Here is a 16028-nt window from a genome sequence, read left to right as displayed (position 1 = left end):
CATGCGTTATGCATGATGAAATTGAAACACCTGCCTTCCATATACGAAATAAATTTGGTTATGTGATGCATCTGCTGCATTTTGTTTTGATGAAAATCATAACGTCATTCTGGTGTTTATGTTTATTTGCAATCACTACCAGAATGGCTTAGTTGGTAGATGGTTCTACTCACCACATGAATGTGGATGTTGGAAAAAATAGCTTTTTACTAGATTTATTGCTAAAACTTTGGGAAGGAAGGTTAGAAACTTTGTTGCTTATATTAACTAGGCTGATCTTTACATATCTCTGGTTTGTTGTTGTATATTCATAAATCTTGTCATTATGTAAAAAGATAGAGAGGTTTGTTAAAACCTAGTAGCCTAGTGCAGAGCATGAATGGGTGCTTTGAGAAGGGGAAAAAGGGGAAGAGCACATACTTGTATTGAATAACATTAAATTTCATAGAGTTTCCTATCTAAGACTTATATTTCTATTATATATAACTGGCTATATAAGTTTGAGGCTGTATATGCCAAAGCCTTAGTAGAATCCTCCAGTGGTCTGGGTAACTTAAGTAGAGAATTTAAGCTTCTACTTATCTGACTTCTGAACTGGACTTGAGACACCCTGTACCATAGTTGTTATGAAAATATCTAGAATTGATGGCTTCCTTTATCTTTTTGGTTACACGAATAATTTATGGATTTTAGAATGCCAGAAATCAGATGTGAAATAAAATTTCATAAAGAACTTAATAACCCTGGGAGGAAAATAAACAGCTAACACCAGTATGCCACATACTTATTACTGCTAAGGGAATGGTTAAGCTTTTATAGTTATTTTGTTGAATATTTGTAGAAGGCATAGTTTTAAATCTTGGTCCTTGACCTGTCATCTGTTAGCAACTGGGTCGGGATGGATTGGCATATCAGTAAGTCACTGAACACCATTTCTTTTCTTTCTGTCATTTGTTCTTTCCAATGATTGCTTAGAGGAATTTTTAGAGTTTGTTTGTCATATTTAAGAATTAGGGTAGGTTAGTTGAGCCGATGATTAGGTTTATGGTGTCGGTATAGGCACCAATTTGCTATTGGGTTTATGGTGCCCATGATCTGCTCTCTGGCTTCTTTTTCTCTCTTCCTTGTAATGTTACATCTTATTTTCAGAGAATGTACTGGTACAGTACCTCACTTTGGATCTTTGGCCCAGGGGCTGGGGCCCACTGTCAAGATTTTTCTTGAAGTTATATATATAGGTTAAACAAACTGGGAAAATAAAAGAGGCATATGTCTCTCTTTTGTTTTTTCATGTGTCCTGGCTGGTCCTGGTCGCCAACTTAGTCTGTACGGGCCGGCACGAACTGGTACCAACTAGGACTACTGGTTTTATATGTAGCAGGGTCCTGGACCTGCCCCAAGACCCGGATTCTTACATGTCCAATCTGGGACAGCCAGACTGGACCGGGTCTTTAAATGTAGGTCCTTGTAAATTTCAGGTATAGTTATTTTGGTATTACAATCATCAAATCATAGGTCCTAGCTATCAAAAAAGTTTCAAAACTTCAGATCACAGGCACAATCTAACGTCAAGGAAAATCTTACTCTACTGTTACGAGTTCTAATCAGTAATTACTAATAGTAATCTGTGTATGCACATGTAAGATGAGCAGTCCTGACTGTGATTAACTATATTAAGATTTCTCGAGCTCTTTGTCCTTGCTGAACTACTATGATTCTTAGCTGCATATGTTAGACTGGCCCTTTCCTACCCACATTCGTCATCCTTGGGCTAGACTTTGGGCTGGTGTAAGTCCTATGTTTAAGCGATAAATCTTGTCTGCTTGGTTTCCTACTTTTTTCAGCTACTCAAGCTAACATTTAACGCCAAGAAAAAAACACATTTATTATATAATCTAAAATGTGGAGTACTAAAATCCTTGTGCACATATTATCTAAAGGTTCTGGCTTATGCACAACAATCAAGAGAACGGTCTAACTATGAGCAGGCGGCTCTTATTGAGAGAATGCAAGAATTCAAAAGGCAGATTGACCGAGAAAGTCGATGGTCTTCAAATGGGTCGCATGATTCTCCTAATGGAGATGGCATACAAGCTATTGGCAGAAGTTCTCATAAAATGATAGAGGCTGTGATGCAGTCAGCTGCAAAGGGAAAGGTGACATATTTTGATTAAATTCCAATTTTTATAGCTCTCAGTACATTATGTTTTGGCTAAAAAATTAAACTGGTTGCTACCTTAGCTATATTTGAATGCCATGATTTTGAAACTTTTGATGCTGCTTATTCTTTGGTTAACTAAATATCTTTGAATACCTCTTGCTTAGGTTGATGTTAATTCTGTTTGGCTAAATACTTGTATTATTTAAATTAATGGCATTACCACTATTGATATGATCTTGCAGGTTCAAACTATTCGCCAAGGTTATCTTTCAAAACGTTCATCAAACTTGAGAGGTGATTGGAAGAGAAGGTTTTTTGTCCTTGATAGTCGAGGAATGCTATACTACTATCGCAAGCAGTGGAGCAGACCATCTGTAGGTCCTTACTGTATTTAATGAAATTACTGAAAGTAATTTCTTTTATCATTTTCTTGACCTGACTGGATTTGCTCTGTTTTAACTCATATTTTATGTCTTTCTTAACATGCACTGTGTAATTTTAGGGAGCTCATTCTAGTCAGAGAAGTCACAACTCATCTGAACATGGTTCTGGATTGCTGAGCCGGTGGTTCTCTTCTCACTATCATGGTGGTGTACATGATGAGAAATCTGTTGCACGTCATACTGTAAACCTGCTCACTTCAACGATAAAAGTTGATGCAGACCAATCAGACTTACGTTTCTGCTTCAGGATCATTTCACCGGCGAAGAACTACACTTTGCAGGTAGAATGCTAAGTCATCATAAAACGTAAAATTATAATTCTCTTACTACTTGTTATGACTACTGCTGCTAACATTGGGTCTGCAAATTCTATTACTTATTAGATTGCTTAAAATGAATTTATACTGTTGATTGTGTTTGTCATTATTAAACATCAATGTTTCTTGTATCTATCAAAGTGGAGTCTATATTTTATCTGCTAGCTGATTATGTATGTTGATGCAGGCGGAGAGTGCAATGGACCAGATGGATTGGATTGAAAAAATAACTGGAGTTATTGCTTCTCTACTGAGCTCCCAGTCACCTGAACAGGTTGGTAAAGAGAACATTTATGTTGCTGCATGACCGCATACTTCATGGCTTCATCTTAATTGCTTGTCCCAAATTCATTTCAGCGCCTCCTCGCCAGCCCTACAAGCAGCGGCCATCATCGAGCTGCCAGTGAAAGTAGCTCACTTGGTAGCTCATCTGATTTTGATCACTTAAATGAAGACTCCTCATTGGACAGGAACTTTATGAGTGGGCATTGTGAGCGTTCTGGCAGAAGCTCACAACAGCATAGGTTCAATGCAAAGCACGAGAAACCAATTGATGTGCTAAGAAAAGTATGTGGAAATGACACTTGTGCTGACTGTGGTGCTTCTGAGCCTGACTGGGCATCCTTAAACCTCGGCGTTCTGGTATGCATCGAGTGTTCTGGGGTTCATCGAAATCTTGGTGTGCATATATCTAAGGTAAGCAAAAGATTGGCACCATACATACATATTTTGAAATTTGTTCTGGACTGCTCCCACTTGTATTTGTGGAGTCACAAATGCATGTGCATTCAGACACACAATTCAGACACACATCCTTCTGTGTATGCTTAACCTGTCATCACTGTACAACTGGAATTTTTGCCAGCTGGCTTAAACTGTTATTTAAGTTCTTATTCCTGAATATATTAATTCTTTTGCTTTCCTTATCCCTTATCTTGAAACTCTTGAGCAGTGAAATTGTAATTCATTCACCTTTGGCACACATCCTTATATATTGTCAGGGTACTTGGGCTGCTCCCAAGTGGAAAAGGCTATTGGTAAGATTGACCTTAAAACTGGCAAAAGATGCATATCTTTTAAAACTAAATGCTGGGTCTAAGGCTAGATATGGATGGGTTGGGAAGATGAAACATTAAGAAGCCAGTGTAATCTGACTTGTAGAGGGCTAATGAAATCCTATTTTGAAGTAGAATTTGTATGGCTCATGAAGATATGAAAACCTAGCAAATGGAATCCTAAGAATGACTTTGCCAAAAGAAAAAAAAAAGATGGAAAACCAAAGGGTTCCAAGAATCTGCTTGCCAGAATGTAAATCCAAGACTCTCCAAAAGGACAAAACAGAGTATAAGATTTTTCTTCCCCCTCTTTCTTCCTTTTTTTTAGGGAGGGGATTGCCATTTTCAGGCCAATAGATAACTGATAAAAGATGATCAATAATTCAAAGTACGAAAATCACCCAAATTCCAAGCTAGGAGCTTGCAATCCAATAACTAACCAAAAAATAGTATTGGAAGACCGATAATAATAATAAAAAGGTACAAGTATGATGATAAATTGATGAGGCAATGCAAAACTCCTAGAACATAAGAACCAGTAATATGGGAAACAATTATGGACTCAGGCAACCCAAACCAATTCATAGTTTTGGGTAGCTGATCCCAAGAGATTGGGTAAATCACCAAGAATCTTGAAGGAGGTTTTGTAGGTGGGTCAAGTTGCTAATAACATAAATAAACTATGATTTGACTGATTCTAGAAAAAAGGTCCCAGCCAAACTGATTCAGGCAGATTTAGGTCTCTCCAATGGTTGGCTAATGCTATAGATGTTAGAGTTCATCAATGCTGAATTGGATAGCCAACAAGCCTCATGGTAGGTATGGTAGTTTAAACTATCTTGCATCTTACATCCTAGCTCATGGAAGAAACATTTGCTTTCCAAGAACATTTGAAAATATCTGTTCTTTTACTTTTCGTTGATGTTGGAGGAGAGCCTTTCTCTGCTGGATTTTTGCTGTCGTCAGATGATCAACCTGTAGGCTTAGGCTTCTTCAGGAACTCCAAGCAGAAAACTATGGCCTAAATTAGTTCTTACTGCTTTTGGTGATTGCAACCACTTTGATAGGGTTGAAAACAGAGATCAGGTTTCAGTTTGTCTATATGCAAATCCATTTTTGTTTGGCAAATACAAATACGAAATTAGTCAGATGGTAAAATTTGTATCCCTGTTTGTTTTAAATGGATTTGACTACTAATCAGATACTGACAAATACTGATATTGATGTGAAATTGGGGTTAAATTTAATCGCTAAAATATTATTCCACTTTATATTTTTTAAAACATTCTAAGCATCTAAGCCTCCCAACATTTTTTATTGCTTTTCTAAAATAAACAAATAATCATCCAAAAAATAAAAATATAAGGTATATAAGCCTCCCTTTTTTTTATTTTTCTAAAGGAAGCAAATAATTGTACTGAAAACAATGAAATCATAGTTATTCTCTTAATCATCTGCTTTTTCTAGTGGATCCTAATGATTTTGCCAAGTAATTTTTATACTTTGGAGTAAAAAACTGTTTGTTTAGCATGCAATCCACCAATTTGGAGATGGCGCTGTATGGAAAACTGATTAAATGAAAGATATGTTGAGCTGTTATTTTCCTTTGAAGTTTATGAGAGCTATATAAAACTAAACAGAAATAGAATTGCAAATGGAATTGGATATTCATATATGGATCAAGATATATGTATCTATATTGATATCCGCTTTTGTTTTGATGGATACAAATACAGCTATGGATGTTAGTTGGATGCCATAATCTGTCCATATTTGGGTAGGTTTGGATACAGAAATGGATCTGGATGGATAATATCCGATCCACTTTCGCCCCTACACTTCAGTGAAAACAGCAGCTAGAGTATGAGGGCAACGTAGTTATCAGGATATTCATTCCACCTGTAAGCAGGACATCACACATGTTGCATATATGGGATTCACATGAAGGCAATAGAAGAAGCAGCCATGCTAACATTTTCTAACTCCTTTGATTTATCAACTTTAGACCTCATTGGATCAAGCCTACTATAGTTTTTGTAAACATTTAGTTATGGAATTTTCGGTTTAGAAACTATTGTTATTGTAGTTTCATTGTTAAAGTTGGCTTTTATGAGATTCACCTCATGTGAGGTGATGCTTTCTGAAAATGCATCATGGATAATGATTTAGAATATGTTCTTTTAGGATATGCGTACCACATAAAGAGGCTTATGTAGGGTTACTACCATTTTGATATGTTAAGTTCTTCCTCTTTTGAACTTTCTTCTTTTATTGACCAATTATTTGGAATCTTTTGAATTAAGGAAAAGAACAAGTTTAAGATTTTGAGATGTAATTGTTGCAGCAATATTCTTTTACTAAAAGAAATGGGTAGGGTATGAATCAAGGTTCACTGAACTGGTATCAGAGGACGGAGGGCATATTAGCTAATGACTAGTTCGGTACGGGCCCATATCGTGCCATTCTGGGGCACACTGAAAATAGGGAGGAGGGGGGAGGGACTAAACGAGAGAAGGGGTGGTGGTGGGAGGAAGTGGGAGGGTCCCTCTAAACCCTAACCCTAAGTCTAGTCGAGTAAGAGAGGAAGGGGAGGGGGGGTGAGGGGAATGGGGAGGGCCGAGGGTTTACAATTGACGGCTGAGAGGGTGTGAGTTTGGCACCATTGAAATCCTTGAACATTTTATAAGAGATATAAGGATGCTCTCGAATGATCGTAACCCTTGAATGGTCGCGAGCAAGGAGGAACAGTGTGCCCACAAACTGTCGGCGGGAAGGGGGAGGCTTGAACCATCATGAGAGGAGGAGGGGGGGGGGGGTTTAAAACCAAACCATGGGTGGGGTGTTGGGGAGAGGTTTTATTGTGGTGAATCGGGGGAAGGGGAGGGGTTTTATAACCGAACCAACCTGACCCGGCTGACTCATTTTGACTTGGCGTTGGTTTGGTTTGGTACAGAAAAAACCACTTGGTTCGGGTCGAATGTACTTCTGTCGTTTCTAAAATGGCAATTGTGCTAATTTGTTCAGGATAGATACAAGTGATGCATTCAAATTCTAGTTTTGTCTCATGCAAAAAGATTACTCCTTACTCAACGATAACAAAAAAGTAGTTTGTATTTTTCTGGTGGCCTGCTTTTTAATTAGCTGTTTGTATTTTTCTGGTGGCCTGCTATTTAATTAGCTCTTGCAGTTCGTCTTATTGCCAGTCATGTTTTTCTTTTATGGTGGAGGGTTGCAGGTAAGATCTTTAACTCTTGATGTCAAAGTATGGGAACCTTCTGTTATCAGTCTGTTTCAAGCTTTGGGCAATACATTTGCCAACTCGATCTGGGAGGAATTATTGCCATCAACAAGTAATGGAAAATGCGAAGACATTTCTAGGTAATATTATACTGACTAGATAGTAATTTTGTAATATAGTTCGGCTCACATATCCTTGTATAGTTAGAGATTAACTAAGAGAAAGTTAACAAAATTTTCTTGCATATGTTCTTGTGATGCAGTTTCAGTAAGTTAGACAAGAAACAACAGCAGACAGCTATCAGCAAACCCAAGCACTCAGACCCTATTTCAGTAAAAGAGAAGTTCATTCAAGCTAAGGTATTGCAAAGATAATCATTTATTTGTTATAGTTCATCCAACTAAGATGTTTCTCTTTTAAGTAAGTAATTGATTGGTTCTTTCTTTCTATCTTCAAAGTTCAAACTGATCATTAGAAAAATCATTTTCCTAGAGGAACTAATTTTTTTTAAAAAAGAGGAGTTAGGTGACAATGCTTTTCCATTTGCATGTAGCGAGTTTCATAGTCATGGAGGGTTTTACTGTTGATAGGAAGATCTTTATGCTCTTGAGACAAGTTGAGAAAAGTTAGCCTAAATAAGAACATTACTATTACCTGGAAACGATACCTAAATTGTGTCATGAGGAAACAGGACTAAACAGCCTTGGTTGTAATCATTAAAACTTATCTATACAGGAAAGGCTTAATATTCAGATTATGGTTGATCAAGTTTCGAGAACATTTCATTGTTGGCTTTCAACCTAATTCCAACCTTCTGAAATTGATGCAGAATTCTTGGATGGGGAAAATTTGGCTAGATAGGGTCCTGCCATTTTGCCTGGATGTGCAGTTGGTAGATAGAGTAACATAATTAAAAGTTAAATATTAATCCAGTTAAGTTGAAAAGAAAAATATCATCTGGTTGATGGAGTATAGAGCAACATTGTTTACATTAATTTAGACTTTATTATTAAAAAGGCTAGACCTATGCAGTCACTGAAATAATCTTCATGAATTTGTGCTTGCACATAACAATTTTTTATGAGCAAAGCTTCTGCATCATGCTCTCGGTGTCTTGTCATGCATCAGTGAGTGGTGGAGTGTTAAGAGAAAATAGTTGTGGACAGCATTTATTCATGCCTGTATGTATTGAGACACCAACTCTCAATGGCAAGTTAGTGCAAGTATCACAATGACTTCACCTGAAATCCATGGTACCAAGGCCCAATATCTTTATATCATGAGCAAACCAACAAACTGTTGTCACTCTTACTCGAGGTTTCAGTTAGTGTTGTCTCTTCTTTGCTCATACATTTTGTGGATCTTGCTGGACGAATCTGCATTGAATATTTGTCATGTCTTTGGTGAACCACTATAAGGTTTATCTAATTTCAGCAAGCAATAGGATTCTGGTTTGGTTTTCAAGGGGAGTTTGTATCTAAACCTTGATTCTCTAATGGCTGTCAGTGTTCTGCATTTGGAATGTAATCAATTGTGTTCTAGTTTTTGTTGTTTAATCTCTTCTCCATTAAGGGTTTTTTAAGTAGAGACTATGCAACATCACCAGTTGAACCATTCTTTATCAATTTGCTTCATCCCTCTCGTGCATCTCTGCAGTTCTCCTTAGATTATGATATCATTTCTTGCTTACATGAAACTGTACAAGAGTTCTGACCTTTTTTTTGCATGCAAACCCGATGTAAATTTGTTTTGCCGTTCATCCAACTCTAGCTTTCTGCCCTATATGACTTTCCCTCGCCCTATACAGCGTCATGCTGTGTAAGTACAACAAATTAGTCCAATTTATTTCAGTATAGAGCTGATCACGGGCCTTCTGGCCCGCCCAGCCTGGCCTGGCCCGAAAATTTTCGGGCTTGGGCATTAAAAAAATGCCCATGGGTCGGGCCTGGGCAGGAAAAGCGGCCCGACCAAAAAATCAGGTCGGGCCTGGAAACTTTTAAAAATGGCCCGGCCCGGCCCGTGTTTTATATATAAAACACTATATATATATAAAGTTTTAGAGAGCCCATTAAGCTGTTGGGCCATTCTGGCCCATTTTCAGATTCCAAACAAAAAATAAATCGGGCCTGTTGGGTCGAGCCTGGGACCAGATTTATAAAGTCGGTCGGGCCTAGACAAAAATTTAAGACCGATAGTCGGGCCGGGCCGGGCCTGGGCATAGCCATCGGGCCTAATTTCTACTGTAGAGCCCGGTCCGGCCCGAATTTTGATCAGCTCTATTTCAGTATGATACATTTTGTTAACTAACCACTAGAATCCAATTCATAAGCTGATAGGGAATGGGTCAACATTGTATATCAGGGTTGACATATTTGATATCCTAAATTGGCAGCTTTTGCTACTTTAATGTCTTTCATGCCTTCCCATGTCTATCAAGCCGGTCTGTGAAGTAGCTTGTCTTAACCGTTGTTTAGATTTTTTTCCCCCTTTTCATCTTTATTTATTTTTTCCACCTGGTTCTTTTATATCACTAATTTTGAGGTATTTGAACTAAATTTGCTGCATCTTAGCATATTTTTGTTATATTTTAGCATTATTTTATGTTCTTTTCTACCCATGACTACCTCTAATTCAATTGTCAAACATCATTATGGGGAAATAACTTGGCTTAGCGTATACACCATGTACAGCTGGATGACTGTACCTTGTGCGGTTATGTTTATGAGAGATGCCCAACACTTGATCCACCTTTGGCTTCTTTCGAAGCTTCTTATATTGTCCTGGCCAAGCCCCACTTCGTGCTTCAGGAAGAATCATGTTGATTGTCAGACCATTTGCTTCTATTTCTTTCTACATTGATTACTTCTTTCTTGCTCTACATCATCCTGAGCCATGCTTTTTGTTGCTCTATTCTGTTAAATGCAACTTATGTTGTTGTGTCCTATGGACCTCTTTCAGGTTCTCCATGGCTTCTCTATATGGAATACTTCACACCTTCACAATTTTCTTTCTTTAGTATGTATGCATGTACTTATGCATCTTTGTGTATGCATGCAAGTGCAACTTGTGTTTTTTAGTCATTAGTATTTATAAGGCTGAGGTACATATGCTTATGTATGTTGTAATCTTCTTATGTGGACTTTCCTTGAAGGAGTGGTTGAGTGTACATGTTTGCCCTATCCTTGGTGCTAGTAGCATGATGGATGTTTTTGGAGCATATGCTACTCCTATTTGTGTACCTTTGATGCAATGTAATCTAGTTTTATGCACTGTTCCCTGGTTCTAATAACAAGTTTCATATGTTGCAGAAATACGTAATTCATACTCTGCAGAATATATATAAATCATGCTCTTTGTGTCATTGATCTAATCTAACTTTAGTTTGACATATCATTGCTGTAGCCCACTGGAAGTTGTAAAAGTAGTTCTTAGTGACAGGTTTCTAGGTTCTTCAGGAATGTGATACTGAAGTACCTTTTCTGTGCCTCCAGTATGCAGAGAAGGATTTTGTTCGCAAATCAAAGACAGATCAGCATATAGTGGCTCAAGAGATGTGGGACAGTGTCTGTGCCAATGACAAGAAAGCAGTATATCACCACATTGTTTCTTCAAATGCTGATGTCAATGTTGTGTATGGTCAGGGATCTTTTAATTCACCTCTAACTCTTGCTAAAGCAATGCTTCTGCAAGAGCAGCCAACTGCAGTATTGGATCGAAGTTCTAGCTGTGTAGTAGGTGATTCCCTGCAGAAGATTTCCACCATGAGCTCTTTTAGCTCGCTAAGCACAAATGAAGACAGAAGTGAGTTGGATGAATGCCTTGTGGGCTTCTCCCTCCTTCACCTTGCATGCCGAACAGCAGATATGGGTATGGTAGAACTCCTTTTACAGTATGGTGCCAACGTAAATTCTACTGATTTTAGGGGGAGGACACCACTTCACCATTGTATTCTTAAAGGAAGACATTTGTTTGCCAGACTACTTCTTTCCAGGTGATTTGCTTATCCTTAATTGTTGACATCTTTATTAGATCATAAATATCCTTAATTGTAGACTTAGTTTATGGCATCTTTAGAAGTTCCTCAATTGTGCTACTCCACTTGGATTTTGACTCTAAGAGACTATTTTCAGAAAAATTGCACAATTGATTAAATTTATCTTAATGGATTATTCTCTATTATTTGCTTTAACAATGTATTTTTTGTGTGAATACTTTTCTCCATTTGATTATTCTTCTCATTCTCTATGCAAGGATACTTATTTTTTCAGTAGTGTTTCTGAATTGACATCAGTCATGAACAACTACTATTACCAATAGACCTCATCATTAGGTTAGCATCCTTAATACCATTCTAAGTATTGTTGTGGTACAAAAGCTGTGGTCTGTGGACAGATGTTTTTTTTTATTTGATCATGGCTGTTTGATTTGCCTTTATGGTTTGCCTAGATAATTTGTATGGTCACTCCTATGCATAGTAGTGACTGTAAGGTTGTTGCCATGTAACATGTTATGTAGTTGCTGATAGACAAAACTCTTGCCTCCAAGCATGCGTGTGTTAAAAAAACTTACAGCACACACTTGGTAACTGGTCTGTCATTTAAGAAAAGATCAAGCACCTGGGTAATGTTCTTGCAGTGGTATCTAATGTATATTCTCCGATGTATGTCTCCTTAGTTTGTCTATACATGTTCCCAAACGTGGAAACAATAGAATTGTGTTGTCTATATGCTACAGTTTATGTTATCTACAACAAGCGACCAGACCTGATGGCATATTGGTTGATTGTTCTTAAAGTAAGAGGTCATTCTCAGTGCCATGCAAGATCATATTATCAATTTCTCATCCTCCAGCGAAAAATAAACGTTAGATGGAAAGTGAGTCTGTGGCTATCTTGCCGAGGGGAAATTCCCTATTATTTGCTTAGGGGAAATTCTATATTATATTTCAAGATTGTGTTGTGCTGTTGTTTTTTGTATAAAACTTACAGTCCCGGTTATATCACCTTCATTTGTTTGACTTCTCACATTCTTCATTAAGTGATTTGAATCACTACGACTGATGATGACTGATGAAAAGAGGCTGGAATTCTTTTGTACTAGATGTCCTCTAGAGTAGCTCTAAGACGACGGTTGCTGTGGCAGTATTGAGTATTGATCACAGAATCTAGTGTTTGGAAGTAGATCACAAGCTTCTAAACAAAAGATCTTCCTACATCTGCCAAACAAGGAATCCCATAAAGTTTTATGATATATTTGGATTCTGGTGGATGTCTACACCAGGGCTTTGTAATGAAAGCTGTCTTAAAAAAAGCCTTCCCACGTCAGATACCATGATTGTAAGGATGTAGGTAACAATTTTATGCAACTCAGTTATATGTGTCATTCTGAGGCCACAAAGTGGAACGCAGCTTTTTATGTTCCAGATAATATATGCTCTTTTAAGTTCTATTATCTAAAAGTTGGCATGTTCTTGTGCGTACGTACTTGCGGCATTATGGGTGGAACTTACCTCTATAATTGGAGCCATTACATGGCTTCAAGCATCAATCATCTATTTAATGTTTTTTTATGACTTTTTTTAATAAAACAATGAGATATAAACCCATTATGTGATCATCTGTCTGCAGAGGGGCCGACCCACATGCTCCTGACAGAGATGGCAAAACCCCCCTACAGTATGCATTAGAGACTGGAAACATCATAGACGAAGAGGTTCTTATTCTCTTGGAGGACCCCAGCAGATAGTGTGAAAATCCAGAGGAGGATTACTTGGAACTACATTTGAAGAGTTTTGGGTCAATCCCAGCTAAAAGCATTTGGCCTACAAGAGCAGGTGGCTTATCGCCCGTGACTTTGTGGATGCCCATGCTTAACAAATCAAATAGCTCCATTGGTTCTGGGGATGGAAAGCAGGATACGGTCCTGGTGCTTCTGTAATGTAAGGTATCTGCTTATTTATTCAGTCTGGTTTTGTTTGCAGCTGCATGCATTGTGTGAGTCTTGTACATTGCCTTGTTTTGTTTTCCGAGTCTATTTAACTTGTTTTTCGGTCGACCTTGATTGGACACCCTCCTGATAGTGGAAATTTGTACATATCTTTGTTCCATGAAAACTATAGCTTGAGGAGAAATGCAGTGTTAGTTATCATTTGGATCTCTCCTTTGATTTGGTATAAGAAACAATCTACTTTATCCAACCCAGCACTCTTTGTGGAATGTGGTGGTCTTCTCAGAAAAAAAGGGTAGTATCTATGTTTGTTTTTGATAGGTCAGCAGTATTAGTATAAACATGTGAAGCTGGTAAAAAAAGAGGAGGAAATTTGAGCTTGATATTTTAATTTTATGGATGTATATTGATTGAAACATCTACTAATTGACATTAGTACCTCTAGTTTTTGGAACAAACTGTATTCAAGAATTTTTTATGAACCAAGTGGCATGCTTGTCAAATCAATTCTGTAAGTACCTCATTTTCTACTGCTTAATTCTGCCAAAGTTAGATTTTAGCAATTGCACAGTTCCAACCCAACTGAAACAGGTGTACCAAATATTACTGTATGCATCATATGGCCGTGCACCACATCAATCATCTTGTCTCTTTTCTATGGGCTTTATTTATCATTTGCTCGTCTTGGTGATTGGCCTATAGGAACAAGATGGAATGATTGGTGTGGTATATGGTCATGTTGGTGCATGTGGTGTTGAGTATAATTTCTTCCATACCATAGCTGTGTGCCGGCGGTAAATGCTGGTAGTCCTAGAGAAAATAATGGAAATAATAATAAGATGACCTTGATGATCCGTGAGACAAATACTGCTGAAAACCGTATACAAGAGTATATTCGAAAATTTCTTTGTGTGCATACAAATTCAGAGGGGAATTACTTAGACACAATCTATCCAATAGTATTTTCATATCCCCACCACCACTATCTTATGATTTTATCTTTCGATCTTAGGGTTTTTTATATCACATTGAAGAGATTTGTTGAAATTATGTATAACATGTCTCCTTATCTCTACTTATAAATCAACCTATATAATGTTAATTTAATTTAGAATTAGGCCCCTCTCGTTTCAAATAAACATGGTTTTTGGTTAACCAGGAATGGTAAATGATTATTCTATCTTGGTTGCTCTCAACAAGGAGTTACAAGCACAGAGCTCTCCCCTTCTCACCTTTAGGCAAAATCTTTTTGTCATCTTTGTTCCTCATGCTGCCCTGGCTGTCGTCACCGATGCTTCCACTCGAAAATAATTCCCTATCCGTGCTCGGCAAAATTGATGTAATTATGATATTAAAAGTTGCCAGGCAAATTAACACATACATTTGAACTCATATTTGTCTCTACTCCTTTCCCTTTCTTTATTCTTGGCAGATTCACAAGAGTTATGGAAGATTAAGTTGAACTAAAAGTACAAAATAATAATTGATATGATAGAGATATGGAATTTAAATGAAAAATTAAAGAATGGAATTGTAGACAAAATCCTAAATCTTTACCTAATGATTGGCAACTGGCAGGAGATTTAACTTTGGGAGGAAAAGGCTGATGAGAGCTCGGTGAAAAACCCTAGCACTGTAAAATCACTAACTTTAGATGGGGAGAAGAAGGGGAAGAAATGGAACCTTTAAAATGGAGATAGGTAATTTTGTCCCCTAATTTACAACAGTCCACCAATCATTATGAAAATTCTGTATACCATTTTGCTAGCGTAAACCCAATATGTTTGTTGCAAATAAAATTAATATTACTAGATTGATTTGTAAATAGAAATAAGGAGGCGTATTTCATAATTTTGACGAAATCTTGGATATGATATGCCAAAAATGAGATCCTAATCCAAAACTAAAACATTCTTAGATCTGTTAAGTTTTGTTTGTTGAGAAGAAAAGATCAGAAGAGCAGAAAGTTGTAAGACGATACAGAGATAAAGAACATATATGAAAAAATTTATGTAAAGTTGACAATTTCAGTTTCATGATGTTATAGCCTCTATAAAATTATATTGCATGATCAAAATCCTGGTATTATAGAATCAGAGTTTTTAATTCTAAAAATATAAAATCATGAAATCTCATACTTATTTATTGCATCCAGACACACCCTAAGAAATATTTAAAGGACTGTCCTCAGTGTACAAAACTCTAAAGTGATATTATATTCTTAAAACTTAGCAAGTTTAATAATTTGGCTAGAAATAGATTTGCCAGAAAAAAAGATGCAACAATTGTAACTAGAGCTCATGTGGCGCAACATCAGGATGGTTGGTATAGGCTTTTGCCAGATAGAGTTGAAGCCTTTAGCCATGAATGAAATTACTTTCACAATTAAAGAAAAGAAAGAATAGAAGGGACAGAGAAAAGTGGCAATCGATGCTCAGATATCATTTAATAATCTTAACTCGTTTACCTTGTGCATGCAGTCTTTGAATCTAAATCTAACTCATTTGCTTTAAAGTAGATTGAGTTCAATTTCCACAACAAAAGCCAGTTTTATAATGTAAGATTAAAAAATAATCGGTGTGTACACCAATCTTATAACAAAGCTAATATAAGATTTTAGCACGATGGTCAGTTCAAAGTGAAGACAATCAAAACATCCTCTAGAAAGCAGGGCCACCTCTCTTAATGGTAGAAGTGGTATCATGGCATCTCTTTCTTTGCTCCTGTCATTTAACAATTTGTCCAACCTTAAACTTTTAAGCTCATATTGACATGCTAAAAAGGGCTTCGTATGCGCAGCTGAAAAAGTTTCAAGTAATTAAACTCAGAAAAAAAGAGAAAAAAGTGAAAAATATTCCAGACATTAAAA

The 16028-nt window shown here is 37.0% G+C and overlaps 1 protein-coding gene across 4 annotated transcripts in view; it reads left to right on the top strand.

Annotated features, from left to right (window-relative positions):
* LOC103707808 (ADP-ribosylation factor GTPase-activating protein AGD3-like) overlaps positions 1-13409 on the top strand; it is a 28658-nt gene extending 15249 nt beyond the window's left edge. For all 4 annotated transcript variants that reach the window (XM_088706595.1, XM_088706596.2, XM_088706593.1 and 1 more), the window contains 9 exons: positions 1941-2156; positions 2404-2535; positions 2664-2885; positions 3109-3195; positions 3279-3617; positions 7212-7354; positions 7477-7573; positions 10706-11205; positions 12841-13409. In XM_088706595.1, the coding sequence (XP_088562721.1) occupies positions 1941-2156; positions 2404-2535; positions 2664-2885; positions 3109-3195; positions 3279-3617; positions 7212-7354; positions 7477-7573; positions 10706-11205; positions 12841-12958 (1854 nt within the window). In that variant the 3' untranslated portion in view covers positions 12959-13409. The remainder of the gene's footprint in view (positions 1-1940; positions 2157-2403; positions 2536-2663; positions 2886-3108; positions 3196-3278; positions 3618-7211; positions 7355-7476; positions 7574-10705; positions 11206-12840) is intronic.
* The last annotated feature ends 2619 nt before the right edge of the window (positions 13410-16028 follow it).

This window comes from Phoenix dactylifera, chromosome 11, assembly GCF_051530095.1.
Source record: "Phoenix dactylifera cultivar Ajwa chromosome 11, Ajwa_hap1_PhDact_Kaust_v1.1, whole genome shotgun sequence".
NCBI classification, from domain to species: Eukaryota; Viridiplantae; Streptophyta; class Magnoliopsida; order Arecales; family Arecaceae; genus Phoenix; species Phoenix dactylifera.
The sequence above is the reverse complement of the archived record's forward strand: the minus strand, read 5'-3'. Positions and strand labels throughout refer to the sequence as shown.